Source organism: Pantherophis guttatus, chromosome 7, assembly GCF_059756535.1.
Source record: "Pantherophis guttatus breed Tessera chromosome 7, ASM5975653v1, whole genome shotgun sequence".
Taxonomy (NCBI): domain Eukaryota; kingdom Metazoa; phylum Chordata; class Lepidosauria; order Squamata; family Colubridae; genus Pantherophis; species Pantherophis guttatus.
Genome location: NC_142069.1, coordinates 42,767,662 through 42,793,547, shown reverse-complemented (window position 1 = coordinate 42,793,547; position 25,886 = coordinate 42,767,662). Strand labels below are relative to the sequence as shown.

Genomic DNA, 25,886 nt, shown 5'->3' with positions numbered 1-25,886 from the left:
ATGAACGTAGTGAGAAAAATCAATTTCATGATACTGTGGCATATTTTGGGAGTTCACATTCTGTTTTTAACCTTCAAAGGTAAGTCTTGGTTTTGTTTTTAAATTTAATATTGCTTAAAACACTTATAAATATGTTCTTTATTTATTTACAATTACTAATTGTAATTATACTATTAAAAAGAGGGTTCAAAGATATTCTTTGGATTAAAAACAAGACCAGTGATGTTTACTAAAAATTACGTCCTATTGTATCCAAAGGGTCTTACTAATAGATTGTATTCCACAAGTGCTTCTCTTCACCATAGCCATTTTTTTCGTCATAGTAGCTAGAAAGTAGTTAACTGCAATGTGTTGGCATGTTAGCATAAATGTTTAATTAGTAATAGCATTCTATGAATGATTTTGTCATTCTTATTTGTTTTGGTAGTTGAAAGAGTATTTAACAATCTCCTGTTTTGAATTTTTTTTTAAAAAAATTAATAACTAAACTCCAATAAAAGGCTGCCTTTAGAGCTCAGATTATTAATATAGATTTCAGAAGAGTGTGAGAGAGAAAGAATGATTTTCACTATTTTTATATAATAGAGTCTATCTGTGAATTACATCTCCTGAAAAGAACTGCAAGGTGAGTTTGAATTCCTGTTTGTTGATAACAACACATTCATGTTGGGGAATACAACACTGTACTAAGATTTAGAAATTTAAGAATTTTTTAAAAAATCTAAGCAAAGCTGTTTTAAACAACTTTTCAATAATTTCGGTGTTTTTCAAATCATGAACTGTCAGAGAAGGATTGCCTAAAGATGTTTGTATAATGTACCCAGCAAATTTATAATTTCAGAAATCCTTATACGGCACACACTTTACATTTGAAAGACCATGGTTTTGAGATACCCGCTTGGAAACTGAGAAATCCCCATTAGGAAAAGTCTTAATTGTACTAGCATGTTTTGAGAAAATTTAGGCATTTTCTGTTAATCGTTATTTAATATGGATCCCAGAAATCAAGCACAGGATCCTTTAGCTGTTGCCTTAGATTCATCTATGTTTCTTAAACTTTTTTTCACTCAGGGCTGCTTTCCGCTTTTAAAAAATAATGGAGGACTCCCAAGAGCTTCTGTTTTTATGGGTTGTATTTATTTATAATTGCCATATTCAAAGGAAAATTGATGCATTTGCTGCTGTTACTGCTTTTCATGGCTGATGGGATTTTAATATTGTATTATTTTTTAACATAGACTGGCAAATAACTTTGATTTTGCAGACCCGTGGGGGATTCTAGGATCCCATTTTAACACTGCCTTAGGTCATGTATGTCTAGCTTGGTATCATGGAAATGTGTTGAAATTGCAACTCCCAAAAATCCCAGGTCACAGAGGAAATGCAATACTATGATAAATGTATTGATGATAAAAACGGAGGGAGGGAGGGAAGGAAAAACTTTAGTATAAAATATTATAAAATCCAGCCAGATAATATGTTCAGTAGGTCTAAACAGTTAGGTTAAAAGAAGTAAATAGTGAAAATAAGTGGTTAATTTTCATAGCAAATTTTAAAAAAGGGATTTGCTGATAATTTATATATTAGAGAATGTGAACTTGAATATTTGGGCAGATTACCTATTTTCTTCTATAGCAATCCATAAAACAAATTTACATTTTTGTCAGCATTTTTATTATAATACCAACTGCACAAAAGCAAAATCAGTAAGATTATGCTTAGATTACTGATTCCCACCTTGCTCATACCTAATAAGAGCAACTTGATTTTAGATTTGAATCACTTATTGGATCATTCAGATTATTTTTTTGTTGTGCTGGTCTCATTATTAATGTTATTATTAGCCCCATTATTACCCTGAAACCTATGCTTTCCTAAAATCAGGGGTGACAATTGTTCTAACATTAAGAACAGATAGGATTACCTGTATTAAGCAATCTTGACTTATCATGAAAAGTTAAGCAGGGCTGGATCTAATTATTATTTTGATTGGAGATCACTAGGAAATGCAACCAATTAACATGGGTAGTTGAAAATTATATCCTTGAGGGCTGTGGCCATTTTCATATTGTTGCTAAGAAAAGTAAGTGGAAGTGTTCACGAAGTCCTAAGTAACTAAAATTGACTCAAGGGAGTCTTTTATCTTTATCTTAGTGGTAGTTATAATACAGGTAGTCCAAAGGTGGGTTTCAGCAGGTTCTGACCAGTTCTGGAGAACCGGTAGTGGAAATTTTGAGTAGTTTGGAGAACTGGTAGTAAAAATTCTGACTGGTCCTGCCCCCATCTGCCTCCCAAGTCCCACCTGATTAGGAGGAAATGGGGATTTTGCAGTAACCTTTCCCTGGAGTGGGGTGGGAATGGAGATTTTACAGTATCCTTCCCCTGCCATGCCCAACAAGCCACATCCACCAAGCCATGCCATGCCCACCAAGCTACACCCACAGAACCGGTAGTAAAAATTTTTGAAACCCACCACTGAGGTAGTCCTCAACTTACAACCTTACAACCATTCATTTAGTGAAGTTACAACAGCGCTGAAAAAAAGTAACTTTTGGCAATTTTTCATACTTATGATTGCAGCATTGCAATGGTCACATGATCAGAATTTTGACACTAGGCAACTGGCATGTATTTATGACAGTTGCATTATCCTGTTGTCACATGATCATCATTTGATTACCTTCCCAGCCAGCTTTTGACAAGCGAAGTCTATGGGGGAAGCTAGATTCACTTAATGACTACATGATTCACTTAACAGTGCAGTGATTCACTTAACAGTGTGACAAAAATGTCATAAAATGGGGCACAGTTCACTTAATTGTCTTGCTCAGAAACTGAAATGTTGAGCTCAATTGTGGTTGTAAATTGAGTTCTAACTTTGAGGATTTTGTGGAAAGGAATTCCTACCAAATCATTGATGAGATAAAATTAGTTTGTTGCAAGTTACATATCTAGAGAACCAACTACAGAGAAAAATTGAATTACCGTAAGTTAATATATGCAAACTGGTGGTATGAGTTCTGAATGTGTCATGTACTTATAGCCCTGAGAATAAAAATAATTTATTCAGCCAATGACCAGCAAAAATTCCCTCCACAAAAAACACAGTACAATCAAGTAGATGAGATAAATACTAGCATAACAATGTTAAAATAACATATAGAAATGTAACATAAACTCCTATAATGGTACATGAATTAGTTATGCAAGCGTAAATCTAAAATATTAAAGGCTATGAAGTAAAATATATATTGTCTAAAAACAAAATAGCTGGGATGCGTTAAATCTAAAGTGATCAATAAATCAGAATCAGAAATGATTATTTCCTAACTAGTTAAGCCTTATTTTCATTGTGGCAACAGAGAATTTGGCTATTGTACAGGTGGTAGTTTAATAGATAGATATAGAAGATGGCTCACAGAGTGGAAATTTATATATTAGGGGCAGAATTAAAATGCTTAAAATGTAGTAGTACATGACCCTGAGTTTCAGTGAGCTAATGAATTTTAACATCACTGACTGTCATTCTGACCCATTGCCTTTTCTAGTTTTAATGAAACTATTCCATTTCCTTTTTTTATTTCTTTTCAATTATTAAATGTATCCAACTCTTACTGATTTTTCTATGGTGAGTAGTATTTCTAACTATAATTAATGTCCATGAGCAAAAGATTGGTATCTCTTATACTTGTAAAAGAGGGGATGAAAAGGAAAACAAACTTGCACATTAACTGTTTCTTTAAAAAAAAAAGCTTAGCTCAAGAAAGGTGTCTTTGATGAAGTGAGATAAATCAGAATGAAGCACCTCTCTCATGGGAATCTTCACAACCTTTTATTATACAGGATTCTCTTTGTTTTCTTCCAGGAATGAATTTACTGTAGTTCCTCAAAAAGGAGATCTCTTAGCAGCTGAGGTAGGCTATACCTCAAAAGGAAGAAGAGAAAAGGCACATACACACACACACATTTGCCAACAAAGGGTGCTTGCTATTCCTACAATGAAGTCTTTGTAAAACAGAATGGAAATGTGAATATCACAGCAGGAAAGAGTGGAGTAGTTTTTCCATACTGTACCTATTTTCCTGCAATTCTCAAAATGCAAACCTATGTTTAACTATCCATTCATTCTTTGTAAATATCTTATTATAATCATCCTAATGCACTAAGTGATGCACACACAAAATAGGGAAAAAAAGCATCTTTCATGTTATATTTCATGTATCTCTTTTGTGAAGGTAGACAAAAAGGAATTTCATTGGTGCTTTGCAAAATGCATAATTGGGAAACTGTAGATGACCTCTCTTCTAAATGCAATAGTTCTATTTCTTCCACAATAGATTCCCACAAACAAATATTATACTTGTGAAAAATCTTCTCGCTATTTAAGCGTCTCATTTAATCTGAAATACAGTGGATACAAAAAAGTCTGCACACTCCTGTTAAAATGCCAGGTTTCTGAAATGTAAAAAAAATCAGACCAAGATTAATCACTTCAGAATTCTGTCCACCTTTAACATATAAGCTGTACAAGCTGGGGTGGAGGGGAATAACAATTAAAAAAATCTTACAGTAATGTGGTTGCATAAAGATGCACACCCTTAAACTAATACTTTGTTGAACCTCCCTTTGATTTTATGACTGCATTCAATCATTGGGGGTAGGAAACTATCAGCATGGTATAACTTGCCTTGGGGTCTTTGCTCACTTTTCGTTGCAATAGCGCTCTGAATCTGTCAGAGAGGGAGGGCATTTCCTGTGTGCAGCCCCAATAGATTTACAATTGGATTCAGCTGGAACCAATTTTGGATGTTCTAAAACTTTTATCTTCTTCTGGTGAACCCATTCTTTTGTTATTTGAAAGTAAACTCTGGGTTGTTGTTATGTTGAAAGATTAAATTCCTCTTCATCTTCAGCATTTGAGTAGGGGCCTGAAGCTTTTGTGCCAAAAGTGACTGATTGGTTGTTCATAATTCATAATTCCCTCCACCTTGGCTAAAGCCTCAGGTCCAGCTAAGAAAAGCAGCCCCAAAGCATAATGCTGCCATCACCATCACTGTGGGTATGGTGTAGTTCTGATGATGTGCAGTGTTGTTTTGGTACCAAGCATACTTTTTGGAATTATGGCCCAAAAGTTCAACCTTGGTCTCATCAAACCAGGACACATTCTTCCACATGCTTTTGTCATACCTGATGTAGGGTTTTGCAAAATATATCCAGGCTTGGATGTTTTTCTTTGAAGAAGAGGCTTCCATCTTACCACCCTACCCTGCATATGAATAATACATCATTTAGCATACAATTAGTACTTGCGAGAAATTCCTGCAGCTCCTTCAATGTTGCTGTAGGCCTCTTGGTAGCAGACCAGTTTTCTTCTCTTTTTTTTCATCAATTTTGGAGGAACATCCAGTTCTTCATAAACTTAAACTACTTACACATTTAAGCTAACATGAGTTTGATTGCAGAAGGCTGCTTGGTCTTCATCTACAGAGGGTATAGAAAGTCCACACACCTCTATTAAAAAATCAGGTTTTTGAGATGTAAAAAAATCAAACTTACAAAAAGAATTTACAATGCATCATAGGGATCTCATTGTTGGAAAGTATCAGTCTGGAGAAGGACACACAAAATTTCCAATGCATTGGCTGTACCATTGAACACAGTGAAGACAGTCATCAACAAGTAGAGAAAATATGCCATAACAATGACATTCTTCGTAATGTCACTGTTATGGCATATTTTCTCCACTTTGTAATGTCACTGTTTTCTCCACTAGTTGTTGACTGTCTTTACTGTGTTCCATAGTATAGCCAATGCCTTGGACATTTTGTGTGTCCTTCTCCAGACTGATACCTTCTAACAATGAGATCCCTTTGGTGACTTTGTAAGCTCTTTGCAGACGATGGCTTTTGCTGTAGGAAACAACAGACTTTTCAGAGTAAATGTCAGAAAAATCCTATCAGTACAGCTGAACTTCATAATCACATCCCTACTTGTAACAGGGTATGAACAGTTGTGCAACCACATTATTTTTGTTTTTGTTTTATTTTTTCCTCACTAAACAATTTCAGTTGGTTTGTTTTTCAATTGACTTGTGCTGCTTATATATTTAAGGTAGAAAAAAATTCTGAAATGATTTATCTTAGTCTGATTTTTTTACATCTCAAAAACCTGAAATTTTAACAGGGGTGTGTGGACTTTCTATACCCACTGTAGATGAAGACCAAGCAGCCTTCTAAAATCAAATTCATATTATCTTAAATGTGCAAATAATTTAATCTTCATCTACTTTATCTTTTAGATAAGAGAGACAGGCAAAACATTTAGGTCAGCCTTCATAGCGGGACCAACCCACATAATATTGCGTCCTTATTCCACATTCAGTTAGAGTAGGTAACGTTCATTCAGCAATGGTGGTTGATACTTTCACAGTGGTAGTGGGGTTGTTTCTTCCATCCAAGAAAAGAGTGGGAAATAAGCTTAGAACATGAAGGACAGGTTATTAAACACTCATAGCTTTGTCCATTCACAGCTTGCTCTTTCCCAGGACCTGTTGCCTGCAATGAGGGCTTTATTTTGCTGTCAAGGCAGGTTATGTTGCAAGAGACTGTTTACTCAACTAAGTAAGTGGAGATGCTGACTGAGTTTATAGTGCAATAAATTATATCATGGTTTACTTGTTTTGGACATAGCATTTTGTGCAAACTGTGGTTTATGCAAAAAGCAGAAGTTGTGACTCAGAAATATTTAGTCAATGTAGTTAAAATACAAGAAACATCACTGAAATTTTAGTAATACGGCAAATTTCAGAAGCCACACCATACACATAACACTACATTTTAATCTATATTTCAACTGTGGAACAACATTTCATTTTCAATATAAGAATCATGTATCTTTTAAATGCCTTCACTTTGGTGATGTTCAGCATTGGTAAGTATCTTATATTTTCCTAATATTGAATAAAATTATCTCTGAATTCACTGTTAACTAACCAAAAGCTTTGAGCTTCCCCTGAGAACAATCTTTATATAAACTTAAAGCAATTAATTTTTTAAAAATAAATTGTAATTTATGTAATTTTAAGTTTTGCTAATTTATTTTTGGTTTGGATACTCATGAGAGATTTGTTTGTTTTTCTCCCTTCCTCTCATAGACAACTGTTGTTTCATCAGATCTTCATGATGTATTTTCTCAGGATCAGAATTCATCAAGAGGTCAGTAACGTTATAACCCAGCTAACTATAATTAAATATATTTGTATCATTGCCATGTTTTTTTTCACAGCTGTTAATGTAAATATCTGACAAGTTCACTGTTTTAATAGTTGGAAGAAGGCTGCAAAAATAAATGGGTTAGATCAAATCCAGTTTCAAACCAGATGGAAAGAATAAGGTAGCTTCCTTCCATTCCACATACTTACAATAAATCAACTGGAGCAGATTTTTTCTTTAGCATGACAAGAAACAACGTGACTCTATAATTGGGGCCCAGGTCTATTTCCCAGTGAGTATTTATTTGCTTATGGGTTAAGAAATTAAAAAAAACCAGTCACTGACTTGTATTCCAAGGCAGAAGGTAAACAGGCAGTATAATAAAATGCAATATTTATCATTCCATTAAACGGGGTGAGTGGATGAAAACTGATTTTTTTCACAAACTCATCAACCAGTTCTGTTACTTTCTGTTCCCAATTATCTCTGTCTGCTGTGATAAAGCCAATTTTCTTTATTGCATCTTTGCTGATTATTCCAAATTGCTGGCTTAGACATTTCATTCATAAATTTATACACAGCTGCATGATGCGTATGGGATAATATTTTTTATCTTTGGATGAAAAATGCTTTCAGAAAATTCATTTCTGAGGGAACTTTCCCAGGTGTTAAAAAAAGGAACTAAATATGTGTTTCACCTAAATTTGCGAGAAAGAATTAATTTATGAATTGTGGATTTTTGCAGAAATAACTTTTTAAGAAGAGAGAACCCACTTGAACAGCTTATATGAAGGAGAATAAACTTAACAGAAAGCTATCTGTAAGATGATGTATATTTATTTTGGGCAATCTTTCTCAACCCATCTTGGATATGCAGTTCTGGATATGCAGAACTGAAACAGGTCTGGGAGGTACCAGGGCCTGTTTAAGAAGTTCCTCTAATCTGAGCAGTAATTGACACCTGTCTGTTTTTTTTATGCAGCTTCTTGTTCTCAAGATTGTCTTAATGGAGCAGTTTGCACAAAGACGGGAGTTTGTGACTGTGAGACATTTCAGGCACAGGGACAGCGCTGCCAAATCAGTAAGTTCCAGGAGAAGGTGTGATGCACTTTTATTGTAGGTATATTGCAAAAATGATTTAATCTCGTATTTTAATAATCCAAGCTAACATTTTGCAAAGATATAAGTACTGCTAAGCCTAAATGTAATTTGTAATTGTTGTTCTGTTGTTGTTCTGACATTCTTTTAACTGGTTAAGACTGCTAGGATTTTTTTAAAAAAAGATATTTAAAGTGGGCTTTAAGTGTTTGCAGTTAGCTAAATTGATGTCAGCTCTTCAAGGTAGCCCAACTCAAGAAACAGAGATTGAAGGAACCAATGGAACTCTATTTTATTGTGTAAGATATAATTATTACAAAATCTTGAAAGTCTGCCAGTTTCCTTCTGTCCTGTCTAATGCCACACAGAATCAAGGTGGGGTTGCTTTAAGTCTCTTAAAGTATGCTTACTACTTTCCCAGGCCTGAGTTTTCATTTACAGACTCTTTCATGAGTTAATGGCTCTCACATTCCTTCCCCAACATTATCTCATTCCCACCCACCCCAAACCTTTTTAACTGAACAGTTGCACAATATGAATCTCTGAGGCTATGTGCAGCATAAAAGTCTTGAATTCAATCCCCAAAGATTTGCCATTTGAACAATTATTATTCTGTTTTAATAGAACTGGGAAATTATCGCAGGCAAGTATTAAAGAATATGATATGGATCTTTACATTTCAGTTATGGTCCCCAATCATTTTGGGAGATGCCCAGCCAGCACACAATTCAGAAGACAAAAGTTATCTTTGTCTTGGAAAATTTTATACAGCATTCTACTAATACACCTAAGCAATCATATTCAAAATATTTATGATTCCCATTCCTTCATCCTTAGACTCCAAGATTAGGTACATATAAAAGTATAATATTGCATTCGCTACCTTATAGCTTCATCATTTTTATTAGCAGATGCATCCATAGAGAGGTGAAAATTGCTTGTGATGCAAGCCTGGTCCCTTATTTGTATTGTGATGTGACAGTCACACACAAGACAGAAGAGTTTGTGGTGCCATGGTACTACAGTTTGTGATGACATCCTTTCATATATTTAACTCTTTTGCAATAATCTTGCAAAAGCCGCTGCTTAGAATATAATTCCAATTTTTATTCTGGAAAAGTCCAATTTGCATAGATAATCTTCAATATTTTTTCATGCACCAGTGTTTTCATGTCCTTGCAACATCCTGAACAAGGAAGATGAAAAGATGCCAGCTCTTTTGAGAAAGACAGCTACTGCAGGAAATATTCAGGAAGTAAATCTAGTTATAATATTATCTAGTTATACTTTAGTTTGTCTTCAGAGCATATATTATCAAATTTCCTTACTTTATTTTTATTTGTTTACATTTCCATCCTTAGGTTCTTTTTAAACATCTGATTATATTGTGATGTTTCAGGTGTTTTGTTTTTTTTTTACAACATAATGTGATGAATATCTTTGCAATGAGTAACACTCATCTGAAATTAATGCTCCTGGCTTGCAAACAAGTATGTTTGTTTTCTTTAGTTCCAAATACTGGCAAAGACAGAGGTGGGATTTGCAAATCATGGGGGCAATACCACTTTGAAACATTTGATGGCATCTACTACTACTTCCCAGGAAACTGCTCATATATTTTTGTGAAAGATTGCAGTGATCCAGAACCTCAGTACACTGTGTGGGTAAGACTTGAAATTGGGTCAAGAGAGACCTGAAAACAGCCTGCTGTTTTCTCTCAGTTATGTAAGAGATTCTTCTGTACTGCGTAACTAAACTGGTTTAGATTATGGTATGGAAAGAGAAAGAACTATTTTCATTCTGTGGTTTACTTATTATTCTGTGGTTCAGTTTGTGGATTCATGATTCCATTCATAGAGCAATTAACAATAATTTGGTTCTGAGGTCGAAAAGGGTTCCGGGCAGCCAATATAAAAGGATAGGAAAACCAGGAAGTGATAAGTATACCCTAATTACATTAGTCAATATTGTTTCTAATATTATAGAAATATTTTGTTCATTTTCAATAATCCCTAGAAATTGGTCTGAATTCTTATACATGTTTCATTTTTTAACTTTCATATGATTTGACAGGATTTTGTTACTGCTGGACCTAATTTTAAATACATTAGGTAGAAGGTGGGGATTTAGTAGTCTGTATCTAACTAGTAGATTGGAAAGATAGGTGTAATATCTATAAGGTTTTCAATCACACTTTTTTTTTTTTACAAGGAAAGGTATCAGAAAATTTCCTCACTGATGGGAGCAAAAATCCATTCAGATATTGCCTAATAGAGGAAAATGCCAATTAGTTGAATGTACTATTCTAAATTGAACAATTTCATTCAGCATTTTTTTAATCATTTAAATTCAGCATTATTAGTATTTTTAAAATGTTAATATATTCTCTATTGTCATATAATATTGTATGTGAAATTAATAAAAAATGAGATTAGAATCAGCATTATATCAAATAATGATCAAGGATTTTTGAAGTTTTGAAATAAAAAAGCACACTGATATTTAAAAACTTCAGATTAATGATAATAATACTATTTTGATATCCCTTGTGTTATTGGTGTAAGGGTGTGGTTTATCAGACTGATTAGCAAGGACAAAAGTAAAACCCATCCTAAACCCATGTTTGCTATACAAAAATTTTTAAGGTTGCATTAAGGCTGCATGTAAAAGTATTATTGAATAACTGTTTTAGGTTGGCAGCAAATTTAACCATGTTCTAGTTAGTATCTGTCTATCTCACCATCTGTCAATGATCAATCAATTATCAATCAATCATCAATTATCTATCATCATCTAATATCATCTAACATCTAACATCATGAGCTGTGGTGGCACAGTCGTTAGAGTGCAGTAGTGCAGGCTACTTCTACTGACTGCCGGCTGCCTGCAATTTGGCAGTTCAAATCTCACCAGACTCAAGGTTGACTCAGCCTTCCATCCTTCCGAGGTTAATGAGGGTAAAATGAGGACCCAGATTGATGGGGGCAATATGCTGACTCTGTAAATTGTTTAGAGAGGGCTGTAAAGCAGTATATAAGTCTAAGTGCTTATTAGCACTGTTATTGCTATCATCTAACATATGTCACAACATTTGGTACTTTCATATCTCCACAAAAATACACATACATAGCAAACACCCAATTGATTAAATTGATATGGGGTGGATAATTTTATTAGGTGATTCAGGATGAATACACAGGACAAAGATATTTTAGTTAGAGATAAACTTTTAAATAAAAGTGTTAACCCAAGCAGTTAAACTTGGCACCTTGAGTTGGGTCTGTAAGCCCATTGGTAATCAGTGGAGAAACCTCAATATAGGTGTTACACTTCTAAAACTATTTTTATGAAGATTGCATATGATCTGATAGTGGAAAATGTATCCACCATGTATTATTCATGTTAACATGCATACAGTTTTTCTTTAGAGACATGTACACTAAATATGCTATTGAAAAATTGCTCCAAATATTTCAGTTTGTTTCTTTTGAAAAATAAGTTGTATAGTATGTAAAACTTAAAACATGTTCTTACGTTTTATGTATCTATTTCTTCTCTCTTTAAGATTAATAATAGCCCTCACTGTGCTGGTTCAGTATACTCTTGTTCACGGTCAATAAGCTTGTTCTTTTCAAATCAGGATGAAATACACATATCGGGACACACAGTTAGAAAGGGTAGAATCAGGTAAAAACAATTGAAAAGTTTTCTTACATTTCTTAAAATAAGTATTCATAGGAAAATAAGTATTCATAGGAAAATTATTAAATTATTTTTCTTATGGTGAAAGTTTGATGATGAAAATATTCAATTCTGGTTGACATGGAGTCACAAAACCTGGAATGGAATCTCTGTTTTTCCCTTTCTGTGTCATTAGCAAGATTGTGGGAATTTATACCCAACCAGCTAAGGAAGGGAATCTCACTGATGCTAGTTGAATATCATTGACATAACATTGTTACATTACAAATGTTAATATTTGTATTATGGAAAAATAAAAATGGATTCAAATAAAAAAAAATTAAATGCACTTGTTATAAATTGCATTTTATGTATAAAAAGATAATTTCAATATTATATTACTATTATATATTTTTTTAAAAAAAGAAACAGTATTTTTATTGGTAAAATATAGCATGATTATAGCTAGCTGAATTTATTTTATTTTTCAGGTTGTCTTTGCCCCAAACAATTGGAAATATTTTCATTGAGAAATTAGCAAATTATATTTTGGTGAAAACTACATTTGGCTTTTCCTTAGCTTGGGATGGAAACTCTGGGATTTACATTAAATTGACAGAAGAACACAAGGGAAAAACATGTGGTCTCTGTGGAAATTATAATAACAACACATCGGATGATCTCGTATTACAAAGTAGTAAGCAAATAACCCATGCTAAAATATATGATGATAAACCCAACCCACTTCCTTGCATTCTACTTATTTGTAAATGTCATCAGAGAATATTACTAGGCTATTGAATCTGTTGTGGATGGTAATTGCATACTTTTCGCAAGTCGTGGGGTGAAAACCATATATCACTGAACAGTGATATAATGTATTCAAGATTCATAACATCATTATCATTCTTATGACTTTATTTAATCAGTGGTGTTATCTGCCTATTGCACATAAGGACTGATTTTGAAATGGCATACACTGCTTAAGACTATTAAAATGAATTTGTGTGTATGGCAAAATTCAAACTGGGCATTTCTTAGCTGGTCTTGTCCACCGTTAATAAGGTATATTTGTATCAACTATTGTTGTTATAACTCCATGTCAAGGCTCAAATTGATGTGATGGCAGATGCACTATGTTATCTATTTTAAAGGAATTCTACAATAACATGCATATTTTACAATCTAGGGATACATCATTTGAATAATTACACTTTGAATATCCTATTATATACGCTGGACTATATATAAAATTTATGTTTTTAAATAGGTGACTATAAAGAAGATGTAGCTAAATTTGCTAACAGCTGGGCTGTACAAATCCCAGATGATGCAACCTGTGTAGCTATTGCATCTAGTTTTCCTAGTCCTTGCAACATTGATACAGAATCTTATGAGGTAAGTAGTTTAGGTTGCAATTTTCATATAAAATATATATATTTTATGGGCCTTGATCTCAAGAGCCACAAGTAGAAGAAAGCAAGTTTTCCCTTCTCTCCCCTTGAAAAACTTACTTGGAAGGTTGGAGGGACAGAACATCTTCCATTATGTTTCAACGATGTACACAGGATAGTTCAGGTTATATCTCTACAATAAGCACAACTGATGTAATAAAAAGTGTATTGGCTTTTCAAAAGAGTTATTAGGCTAGGTTTATAAATAAAATATCCTTGGGTGGGGGGGAATAATTTGCATGTTTAAACTCCCCTTTTATGACCCTGTAATCCCTTAATTTGGAATAGAGTTGGGGCGATTGGATGGAGCTAAGCATTTACTGGCCAGATGCCCTTCCTGACACCATGCAGAATTTGCAGCAGATATATTTTCTTTGCACCGTAGGAGACAAGTATCTGCCACTACCTAGGATTGAACTCTCAACCTTCTAAATGGAAGGAGAGAATTTTCACAACTATGTCACCACGCCACTCAATTTTTTTTGCATGTTTAATTTTATATATAGGTGTGTATATCTCAATACCATTTTCATTCTACATTTAGAGTATCTACTTCAAGTGCCAAATACTCCTGCAGTTTCCTTTTCTAAGTTGTCATCAGAGCGTAGATCCTTATCCATACATTTCCAGCTGTATGAATGACTTATGTAGGTAAGCTAGTATACTTTTTTATTTTGTTTTGCAGGCCTATTAGCCATCATTATTGTTACCTTGCCTTTCTCCACTCTAACACAGTGGGACACTGTGTTATGTAATGTCTCTTAACTACAGTAAAAGAGAAATAAATGTCCTCTTGACTTGCAACAGAATAGCCGTAAATGAATTGCTTCCAAAGTATCCCTAGTTTAATGCTAGTTTAATCTTTTCTTTCTTCCTCCCTCCCCGGATATCACAGTTCTCCCTCCTCCAATTTTTTTCCAAATGATATTCATCCGTGGGGAAAGTAAGCTGATAAAGTATCTATTGTGGCAACTGTGATACAAAGTCCTCCCTTTTGTGTGCAACTCATGATGCAAAAGGGCAGAGCTTGTATTGCCATGTGTCAAGCCACAATGCACATTGAATCTTTTTGGTATCCTTATGATTCAGAATTGATGCCTGTGTCTCAATAACTTGTGGGTTAGATCTGATTGTGAGAAATGACTGGTTCAGAGTTATATTCACAATACAGTAGAACCTCTGGTCACGGCCATAATTCGTTTCATAACTTTGGTCCCAAACCAATTTGATCATGACCTGAACCTAATTTTGGAAATTTGATGCTTACAAAAAAATGGCATGGAAGGGGAAATTGGCTGCAAAAAATTTTTTTGTGAATTTTTTGGTCGGAACCCGATTTGGTCGTGGTCAGAAGCATTCATGACCAGAGGTTCTACTGTATAAGGAAAAATCAATGAGTGGTTTTGTAAACCAGATATTGAAAAAATGTGGACTGAAAGGTAATAGTCTCCTTTCTTGCTTAAGAAGTTTCCAAAGGCCAAATTTCAGAGAGGAACTATATTTCCTGGTGGATTTCCTAGGTGGATTTTAATTAATAAGTTTATTTTCTGTGCTGCCACTTACCTAAACAGAATCAATACTCATTTTTCTGAAACATTTAATAAATGTTAATGAATATAGACAATAACAATGTTTGTTAATTCTGCAGTTTAATTAACATTAGTTAATTAATATTAATTATTTTTTATTATTAAAAAGAATTATTGCTGTTTGATTTAATAAAGGAAATAGCATGTAATCATGAATTATATTGATTCATCATTTCTCATGATACACATTTAATTTGATATATATTGTAAGAAAGTTGTTCAGTGCAAAATAGCATACCCATTCTTGACATGATGATAGTATCATGAGATATTACTAAATTGTACATTGTGCAATATTACACCACAAGTTAAATTATTGGAAGCTATTAATTCTGGTGATAAAAGGTTAAAAAAATTATCATCATTGGCTTTTATCCTAAACTCTTTTCCAAGAAAGTTCTATTTGTGGTCTTCCCACTTAAGGAAATCTCTATAACCATTGAAACATAGTAATAGAACACAATACAGGGAACTTCAGTTAAAAGGATAATACAAGATCTTGAAGCTTTCATTACAATCTGATCTATTACCAAAAAACAAATTGGTTTTAAGGTCAGTTTTTTAAAAATGTTATTGCCTTTTCAAATAATTTCTATTCCTAAGAATTCCTAAAAATATACCGCAAGGGTGTCAAACTCAAGGCCCGCGGGCTGGATTTAGCCTGCAATGTGGTCGGATCCAGCCTGCGGGGCAGTCCTGGAAAGTGGAAGGGGCCAGCCCACATTGCTTTGGCCTGGTCTACCCAGCGCGAAGAGGAAATATTGGGCCAGTTTGGCTTCGGCCCAGTCTACCCAATGCAAAGCAGAAACATTCCAGAAGTTTGGAGAGTGGCGTCAAACTGTCCATGCTCACCCAACTGGCCACACCCACCCAGTCGGCCATGCCCAGTGAGTGGCGTCAAGATGGCCACGCCTACCCAGTCGGCCATGCCTGCCCTGCCCCCCTCCCCAGGTCAACCACAGCCCTGATGCAGCCATCAATGAAATTGAGTTTGTAGCCCTGATGTACCGTAACTAACCCAAAGTTTCATTTTGCTGTTTCAGAAAGGATGATGATGAAACCTATTGCCGAGCAGTAACAGAATATGCTCGCTCATGTTCACATGCAGGCTATCCTATTAGAGATTGGAGAGATGATTTTCCAGCCTGTAGTAAGTATATTTTAATACTTTGATCAATCAAAAATTAGTTTCATGATGTTAAACAAAAGCAAAAAAATGTTTATTTGATATATTAGATCACTGGAATGTAATGGGTAGCATATTGCAACTGTTCTGCAAGAGAATGGAGCCATTTTAATCAACATGTTTTAGAATTTGGCTTCATAGCCAGAACATTTCAGGGTATGAAAACGATCCAGGATCATGTTAAATAGGCTATATAAAGTCAACAGCATTTAAATTTTTTAAAATAGTTTTATATAACTAGTCATAATAAGTCTCGGAATGATTTACTTTTTGTGCACCATTATTTTTAATTATAAAATGTACATTTCTCCATCTTAATATTCATCTTACCAAGAATTAATATATAGGTCCTTTATTCTCATTTTCAACATTTTAAAGAGAAAATAATACATATTTTTTCTCATTAAAGTGAAGTATACTGCAGTGTAATCATTCTTGCCTAACTTATTATTTTAGCTGACAATTGTGAAGATACTTTTATCCATCGGGATTGTATTAGTTGTTGTCCACCAACCTGTACTTTTGAGAAAGACTGTCTAGGTAGTAACCTCCATTGCTTAGATGGATGCTATTGCCCAGATGGTAAGTGAACTTTTATCAGCTGAATTATTTTAATAATAAAGTTTCTGTCTATTAAAGAACTATTTGTCTTGCATCTTTAGAATTTTCCATAACTTTTAAGGAATTAAATTTTTATTAAATGTGATTGTCCTTAAAACATTGCTAATAAATAAGAAATGAACTAAAATATAGACCATTATATTCTTTTCTTAGTTTAAATTTCCAGACCTTCTCTTTCAATCAGTCTCTGCAAGAGATTATTGTATTATTAGTAAGGTCACTAGTTCATCTCATTTAGATTTAAAGAAATATCCACTGACAGTATCAGATGCAGATTGAGTAATCCATTACATAATTATTTTAACTTCACTCTGAGGCATACTTTGTACATATTTAATAAGAACTATCTTACATATTGTGATCGCTTTATATTTTTACTACCTTTTTATTTTTACAAACCAGGCCTTATAATGGACAATGGAACTTGTATTTCTGCATCAGATTGCCCATGTGTTTATCATGGGACAGCTTTCCCTGTAGGTTCAACAATTGAACAAGAATGTAGTAACTGGTATGTAATTTGTGTGTCTTGTCAATTGTTGCTCTGTTTTATGAAGCCCCACAGTTTCCGCTAAAATCAGACACAACTTTATTGAGTTTGACATAAATAAAAGGTTGACCTGGTGGTAGAAGAAACCTTAAGCACACCAAGGGATGAATCATTCTTATCGGCTCCTTTGCCACCTGGTTACAGGTGAACATGTAGACCTCTAAACTGGGCTGAGTTCCAGCACCAGCTTATGGTGAGCTTCACTCCTTCACCCATTTTGTACAATATAATTCCTTTTTAATTACTGTGGATCCATCCTATCACATTACACTTTATAGCTTTAGTACCCACATTAAAGTTGCAACCAGGTAGGCTAGTCAGACAAAAGATTATCAGATGACTCCAGTTTCTACCCTTCAGCTAGCGACTCATATCATATCATAGCAACTGAACTGATTGAATGAGGGTTGGCAATATATAGTGGCAGCCAAGAAGGAATTGGCTGGTGTTCTTGATGAACATACATATCTCAGATGAGGATCAAAGAGGGAACTGCTTCCAGGATTGCTCATAGATTTGTCTTCTCGGAATTAAAGCATGCAGATCCCATTCTGCACTGATTACTCAAGTACTAGGAGACAAAGTGAACCCACCTAGCCTGGTCGGTTCTGTGTGTGAAAAAATAACAACAAAAGGATATTAACTCCTTCTTTTATAGTTACTTTTATGTACTATATAACAAAAGGGGTATTATATAGGTTTGTGTTATGTACAAATTTCAGTGCTCAATCTTATCCCCAAATATATTTTTAATTTCTTATTTTAAATTTTAGCATTTGTATGGGTGGTGCTTGGAACTGCACTGAACATGATTGCCCAGGTAATTTTTTCTTATATAGATAATTGTGTGTGTATATATGTGTGTGTGTGTGTATGTGTGTGTGAGAGAGAGATGTTGAATTCTAGCTAAAATGTACATGTTGAGCTTGCATCCTCCATAGTGCAAGTCAATGATTTGAAAACATTATGCTATTAGTTTTAATGATGGTAATCTTGAGATTGAATGTTGTTAACTATTGAACAGCACATACAGTCACAATAAATATATAAATGGCACATTGACTCAGAATTCAATTCAGTTGTCTAAATCCTTAAATTTCCTTACTTCAAAAATAAGATATTTTAGCTACAAAATGTAACTAAAGTACTTTTTCAGAAAAAAAGTAAGCTGTTATATGATTTGATTACAATGCATCCTAGTATAATAGTATTATTATTCAAATCAATATAGAAAGCATGATAAACATTTCCATGTAACAACATACCAGACTCCACTGATTCCTTCATGTTTATTGTGAATAATGTTTTAATCTTTGAGCAGTGGCTGGCTCTGTTGATTATATTTCAGTTTAGGTATAGCTTGTTTATTTTTTTTTTTAATTAACCTGAAATCTTAAATATGTTTGTATATGTATATACCTTTATGTACCAAAAACACCTGAGAAGGTAAACTGCAAAATCAATTTAAAACATAAAATATCATAAATGAATTAATATTGTCCATCATTAAAAACTTGTCCAAAAGGATTAATTTTGAAATCAAACAAGGAAAGTTTTACCAATTGATCAGTAATGAAAAAAAAAAAAAAACTGGAACAGATTTAGTAAAATCAGCTAAACCAGGCCAAATCTATTCAAAGCAGGAAATTCTTTCGGATTACTTTAGTGAATGGAATAGGATATTATATAGAATTATAATTATATAATTATATAATCCCATATCATCCTAGAAGGAAAGTAGAATTATGAATCAATCAAGCCTAATTCATAAATTTTTGTTTTGAGTGTAGTAATCTCAATATCTGAAACTGAAAATCCAGATACTAGCTAGTACAAAGAAAGAAGCAAAGTGCAGTTAGTCCTCAATTTATGTCCATAATTTTCTTGAGACTAGAATTTTGGCTGCTAAACAATGTGATCATTCAATGAATCATCATTGGATCCAACCTCATTTTACAATATTTTTTACCACAGACATTAAATGAATCACACAGTTGTTAAGCAGATCCAGTTTCCCCAATTAATATTGTTTGTTGGAAACCAGCTGGGTAGGTCACAAACCATGATCATGTGACCACAGGATGTTGCCACAGGTTGTAAATGCTGTCCAGTTGCCAAGCATTTGAATTACACTCATGTGACTCCAGGCTCTGTACAGTGGTTTTAATTTTGAAGAGAGGTTATAAATAACTTTTTTGAGGCCATTGTAACTTTGAACCATCATTAAATGAATGATGGTAAGTTGAGGTCTACTTGTAGCTGCATAAATAAGCAAAAGTACATTTATTTTTCTAATTGCAATCTATAACTACTTGACTGCATGGAAGACCTTGAAAGATGTTTAAGATGAAATATCTCCTTGGGTGACCTTGAAAATATAAGCAGGATCACTTCTGGTTAGTACTCAGACAAGAGATCATCTGGAAATCCCCAGATGTAGCCTGGACAAGGAACTCGAACTAACATTACAGGAGAAGTCAATGTAAAAACAATTCTGATTTGTTAAAACCCTTTTCTTATAAGGACCTCTCCATGAAACCACCAGGAGATTTAAAGGCAGGGTGAAATTCAAAATTTTTCCCTACCAGTTCTGTGGGTGTTGCTTGGTGGGCGTGGCAGGGGAAGGATACTGCAAAATCCAGCCAGAAGTGGTATTTGCCAGTTCTCCGAACTACTCAAAATTTCCGCTACTGGTTCTCCAGAACCTGTTAGAACTTACTGAATTTCACCCCTGCTTAAAGGACTGTTCAACTCAAAGGGACATTATCTTTAACAATGAACTTCTATGAGCTCTGAATTGCAAATTACTTTTGAAATTCTCTTGAACTTTACCTTATGGCATGTCCTGGAATAGCTTTACTTAGTCATATTAAATAATGTTAAGAAAACAAAAGAAAATGCACATTGTATAATGAAGGTTAGAAGAGCAATACATTGTGGCAATGAAGGCACTTTATATTTGCTTTGGTTCTATGCAATACAGATATTAGAAACTGAATACAAATATTCAACATCTACATAAAATCACTGGGTGAGATCATCCCTGGTTTGCGGTTCAAGATTATGTAATTCTTTTTGGATTAATTCTTATTTAATTTCTTTTTATTAGTTTTTATGTAGCTATTAAGTTGTAATGTTGCCCTTTAGTTTATGTTATTCTTTTAGTTATGTTGCTCTCAGAGTTGGTTGGAGTCAAAGAAAACTGAAATCAAATAAATAAAAATAAAAAATAATATACTTTTTGTATTGATCAATCTTTACTTTAAGCTGAATGTTCAATTGTTGGTGAATCCCATTTCACAACTTTTGATGGTCGCCATTATACCTTTCTTGGGAGCTGTCAGTATATTTTGGTAAAAGGCACCGGGAAAGACAAATTCACACTCACTTTACAGAAAAGTCCCTGTGGACAGGTAAGTTAACAGTTTAATTAACATTTTGTGTTGATTAATAAATTCCTATATATCTAATTCAGAGAAAGCCAATAAATTACTTAAGAAGATTAGCAATAAAAAAAAATCAGTATTTTTCATGATATTGAGTGTCTTGTATGATCTGAACCTGGATTTTGTTTCAACTGTAAGCACTGGCTTTGTAAAAGCAATTGTGCCTTTTACTGTGATTAAATCCACAGGGTTTTTCATTCACGCATGATTACACAAGCATCTACATATTTGGTTACAGTCTGACCAGGTGTGTTAGACAGATAAATGCTCTTGGTGACAGGTCTGAACAGCTTGGTATATTGCCAACCAGATAAGAGCATTTTGAAGCTGGCTGAGATATTTATTTGATATTTTATGTGCTCTTTTCTTGGAACAATAGATCTGGAAGCTCAAAGTATATAAAAATATTTTATCAAGCATTTAAAATGATGGTTGGTTAAATCTGGGATACGCTGAATGCGATGAAATACTTGAATTATTTTAAAATTATTTTAGTTGAGTAACTGAAGTTATTGCATTTCAAGAGGGAGAAAAAGTTAGCTGGGATGCTTTTTAATTAATACTGGTTATGTTTCAATAGTTTCAATTGTTTTAGTTGTTTGTTTTATTTATCTTTATTAAGTACATTTTATCTTTATTAGTTACATTTTGCATCTGTGATTTGCAACGTACGTTTTCATGAAGTGACTTTTTGTTTTAAGTAATAAATATACTTTTCTTTATAATTCTAAACTGAACTTTCTTTTAATCATATCAAAAGGTCTTTAAACTCTTATACTAGTGCTTTACACTAGCATTTAATTCACAATTTTGTCTTGAAAATCATCATGTCACTCTCTGTCACCTAGATCAACTTTTCCAAACTCTGAGGCCTGGGGAACTCTAGACCACCATAAGTCTCACACCAGCATAACTGTTAGCTATCACTTTTTAAGTATGATCTTATACTGTTCAATATTCCCAGCTAGGTTGGTTCATATACATTACAATCTTAAAGGCACTTCAAGATTAATCTAGTTTACAAAAATGTAGTAAGAATAAATTTTGGGGTGGGGGTGGGGAGAAAAGTAAAATAAAAATGGAATATTGATAAAAATGGAATCTAATACAGATTAACAACATTTGCTCTATATGTTCCTTTTCCCATAAGACTCAGCCCTCCTCTTCCTTTGGTTCATACAGAGCATTGATTATGACTGCATTCAATCTTTGACGCTAATTTTTGAAGATGACATAAGCAAGCAAGTGACTCTCATCCGGGGTGGTGAAGTACAGTATGGTCCCTTCAGCCAGGGATTCACCCTAAACGGTAAGATACCATTTATTATTCATTAGTTAATTATCTTTATGTGCCTAAATTCCTTTTAATGTACTGTATTAAGCTGTTTCTGAGAAATAAATATATTAACATCTAGTTTGCCACCAGCCCCTTCTGCCAGGCTGCATTGGGCAAAATACAGAGTCCTCTTCCCCTTTTGCTGGAAATCAAACAAGCCCCATTGTTTTAAAATAAAAAGCAGAATATTATTGAGCCTGTGGACCACATTTGGAAAAAAGCACCTTTGTTCTCACAGCTTTTTTGTTCTCACACTTTTGTTCTCAGTAAACTTGGGAATTTTCAGGAGTCTGGATAAATGAAGTAGAGGAACTTTTTCTTTGGAAAATTGTTATTCAAATTAAAACAGCTAAAATGTTTAGATAGAATTGGGCAAGTCTAAAATTTTATTTCTATCCTTTGTCTTTGCTAAGTCTCATTTTCTTTCTCCCTCTCTATAAATTGGGGAATTGCATACATTTTAACTACCATTTTGTACTTCAGGTTGTATTCCAGACAATATATTTTCCTTTGCCAAATCTTCTCCTAATAAATAATATTAATTTGTAACACAGTCTTGTCTATTTATGGAGACTTAAGGGCAGATGGCATTTCATTTTAGCAAAACTGCATGATCTGCCTGGAGGATCTGCATTTTCTTTCAGATGCAATTTCAGCTTACCAACTTTGTTTTTTCTTTTTAATGGGCTAGGCAGCTCTGTGTAATTCATCTTCTTTAACATTCACAGTTTGCATTTTTATTTTTGAAGTTAAAGATAGATTTTACATTTTAGCTATTTTTAACATACTTTATTTTTTAAATGTTTTATGAGATTGGTTCTCTTATCCCCAAAAAGATTGAGGAACGGATGACTTTTCTAAATACCATGTTTCTTTGTTACATGATGAGGAGTTTACACTATTGAAATTATTTCCATTTTTTAATCCTTCATGGCTTTTTAATAAACAGAAAGACTGTGATAGCTCTATCTTTCTTAAACATTAGGAATAAGGGTAAATGCCAGGTGGGGCCTTCCCTAGAAGGAACTACCAAGCCATTAGTCCAAGCATGGTGTGAAGACAGAGGATTTCAGGAGGATTCTCTAATGAATGCAGCTGTTTCCTGCAATATGGTCCTGAACATATTTTCATGAAAGGATATTAGATCAACATTATCATGCCCAATCTTCTTCTTCTTCTTCTTCTTCTTCTTCTTCTTCTTCTTCTTCTTCTTCTTCTTCTTCTTCTTCTTCTTCTTCTTATTATTATTATTATTATTATTATTATTATTATTATTATTATTATTATTATTTATTTAATTTGTATACTGCCCTACTCCCGAAGGACTCAGGGCGGTGAACAGCCAAATAAAATACATATAATACAAATGTTAAAAAAACCATTAAAATACAATTAAATAATTGGCCCAGAAAACGAAATTTAAAACACCCCAAATTCATAAGACAAATTTAAAATTGAAGAATTTAAATTTTTTTTAAAAAGTTTAAAAGAGAGGTTAGGCCAGGCCGGCCTGCTGGAAAAGAAATGTTTTGATGGCACGGCGGAAAGCACGCAGGTCCAGGATCCTCCGTATCTCCGGGGGGAGCTCATTCCAGATGGCGGGTGCCCCCACAGAGAAGGCTCTCCCGCCAGTTGACATTGTTTGGCTGATGGCACCCTGAGGAGCCCCTCTCTATGGGAGCGTACTGGTGAGAGGCTACTGGTGGCAGAAGGCGGTCTCGTAAATACCCCGGTCCTAAGCCATGGAGCGCTCTAAAGGTGGTAACCAAAACCTTGAAGCGCACCCGGAAGACCACCGGGAGCCAGTGCAGCTCGCGCAGGAGGGGGGTCTCATGGGAGCGTCACTCCCATAACCACCCACGCAGCCGCATTCTGGACCAGCTGGAGCCTCTGGGTGGTCCTCAAGGGGAGCCCCATGTAGAGAGCATTGCAGTAGCCCAGGCGGGACTACTGCTTATGACCTATGTTGCTGTGGTTGTTAAGTGAATTACATGAATGTTAAGTAAATCTGGCTTCTCCGTTTACTCTGCTTGTCAGAGCTAGCTAGGAAAGCAGCAAATGGCAATCATGTGGTCCTGGGAATACATGCCAGTTGCCAAGCACCTGAATTCTGATCATGTTACTGTGGGGAATACTGAGACAGTCATAAGTTCAAGTACCAATTATAAGCCCCTTTTTTCAAAATCTTTGTAATTTCAAACGATCACTGAACAAATGGTTGAAAGTCAAGGACTACCTGTATTATTGCTTATTCTCAAAAAGAATAGTGTAATGGTATGAATCTATGTATGCATACAGAATTTAATTCTTTTTCTGTTATATTCAGGATACATAGAAGTACAGAACCTGTCTTCATTGTTTGTGCAGCTAAAAACTAAATTTGGTTTAAAAATCCAGTTTGCTAAAGATGGAAAAAGAGTGTATATTCAACTCAGAGCTGAGTGGAAGAGCAGAACTATGGGTCTCTGTGGAACTTATAATGGAAATCTGAGAGACGATTTTCTGTGAGTTTGGATTTACAAGTGAATAATTCTGGTCATTTGCACTGGTTAAAATATAAAATGCATGCTGCACCTTGTTACAAAAAAAACCAAAACCCATTTTTTAAAATTCAAAGGAGCCTTATTTTGACAGATGCTTTCATATTTCATTTATAAAAATAACCTGACTGTAGATATAAAGTAAAGAAAAAAAAATAAACATATCTAAAATTACAAAAGGCAATAAAAATGTTATCAGATAGAACAGATTAAAGCCATTTTAAAGGAGAGCAAAAATAACAGCCTCAGACAAAAGCCAGCAGCACAATTCAACAAATATTTAATGGATCAAAGGAAACTGCAGTTGGCATGGAAACTTATAAGTTTAAACACAAACTACAAATAAGCAGGGAAGGAATTAGATGTTCTCTTTTTCACTAGCATTCTGAAGTTATCAGTAGATTATAGCAATTAAAAACGACTCTAGGTACTCTTTTTACCAACCTTTGACTTAAGCTAATGGTCAACAAAATGTACTTGGGAAAAAATAGAAATGGAAGCATTATAAACTTGGACACAAGTAGCTGTCTTGTTTCTTTCGTTACACCCTTAAGAGTAGTTTTCAATTTTTATTTTTACTTATTTGTTCATTTCTTATAAGTCGTCGTGAATTATCATTGTTATGGACAGAGGTTTTTTTTAGGAGTTGTGTTTAACAGGATCTTCCATACCGTACCATATATGTGATTATATTATTGAAGTTTTAAAGGGCAGAGGATGTTTATGTAGCCTTCTAAATACAAAGTGTTCTTGAAGATGGTGATGAAGATTCTTTGTCATCCAGGCAGACTTTTTTTTTTTTATTTGATTTATATGCCGCCCTTCTCCGGAGACTCAGGGCGGCTTACAATGTGCTATGCAATAGCCTTCATCCTTTTGTATATTTTATACAAAGTCAGCTTATTGCCCCCACAACTGGGTCCTCAATTTACCTACGTTAGAAAGGATGGAAGGCTGAGTCAACCTTGAGCCTGGCGAGATTCGAACCTGCAGTAATTGCAGGCAGCTGGTCTTAATAACAGGGTGCTTTAGACCACTGTACTACCAAGGCAACTTTTCTGTTTTGGTTTGAAACATTTTGCTGCTTATCCAAGTAGCTATTTGGATAAGCAGCAAAACATTTCAGACTGAAAAAGAAAAGAAGTCCAGTTGCCATGGCTCAACTTCCAGGAAA

At 34.2% G+C, this 25,886-nt stretch overlaps 1 protein-coding gene across 1 annotated transcript in view; it reads left to right on the top strand.

The window, feature by feature from the left end:
• The window catches only part of OTOGL (otogelin like), a 99,367-nt gene continuing 73,481 nt past the window's right edge, over positions 1-25,886 (top strand). The window contains exons 1-16 of the mRNA XM_087874316.1: positions 1-79; positions 3,844-3,914; positions 7,154-7,214; positions 8,185-8,292; positions 9,819-9,973; positions 11,875-11,996; positions 12,482-12,687; positions 13,261-13,388; positions 13,989-14,095; positions 16,077-16,183; positions 16,676-16,801; positions 17,243-17,351; positions 18,164-18,210; positions 20,658-20,803; positions 22,019-22,145; positions 24,499-24,676. Of these exons, the coding sequence (XP_087730442.1) occupies positions 1-79; positions 3,844-3,914; positions 7,154-7,214; positions 8,185-8,292; positions 9,819-9,973; positions 11,875-11,996; positions 12,482-12,687; positions 13,261-13,388; positions 13,989-14,095; positions 16,077-16,183; positions 16,676-16,801; positions 17,243-17,351; positions 18,164-18,210; positions 20,658-20,803; positions 22,019-22,145; positions 24,499-24,676 (1,877 nt within the window). The remainder of the gene's footprint in view (positions 80-3,843; positions 3,915-7,153; positions 7,215-8,184; positions 8,293-9,818; positions 9,974-11,874; positions 11,997-12,481; positions 12,688-13,260; positions 13,389-13,988; positions 14,096-16,076; positions 16,184-16,675; positions 16,802-17,242; positions 17,352-18,163; positions 18,211-20,657; positions 20,804-22,018; positions 22,146-24,498; positions 24,677-25,886) is intronic.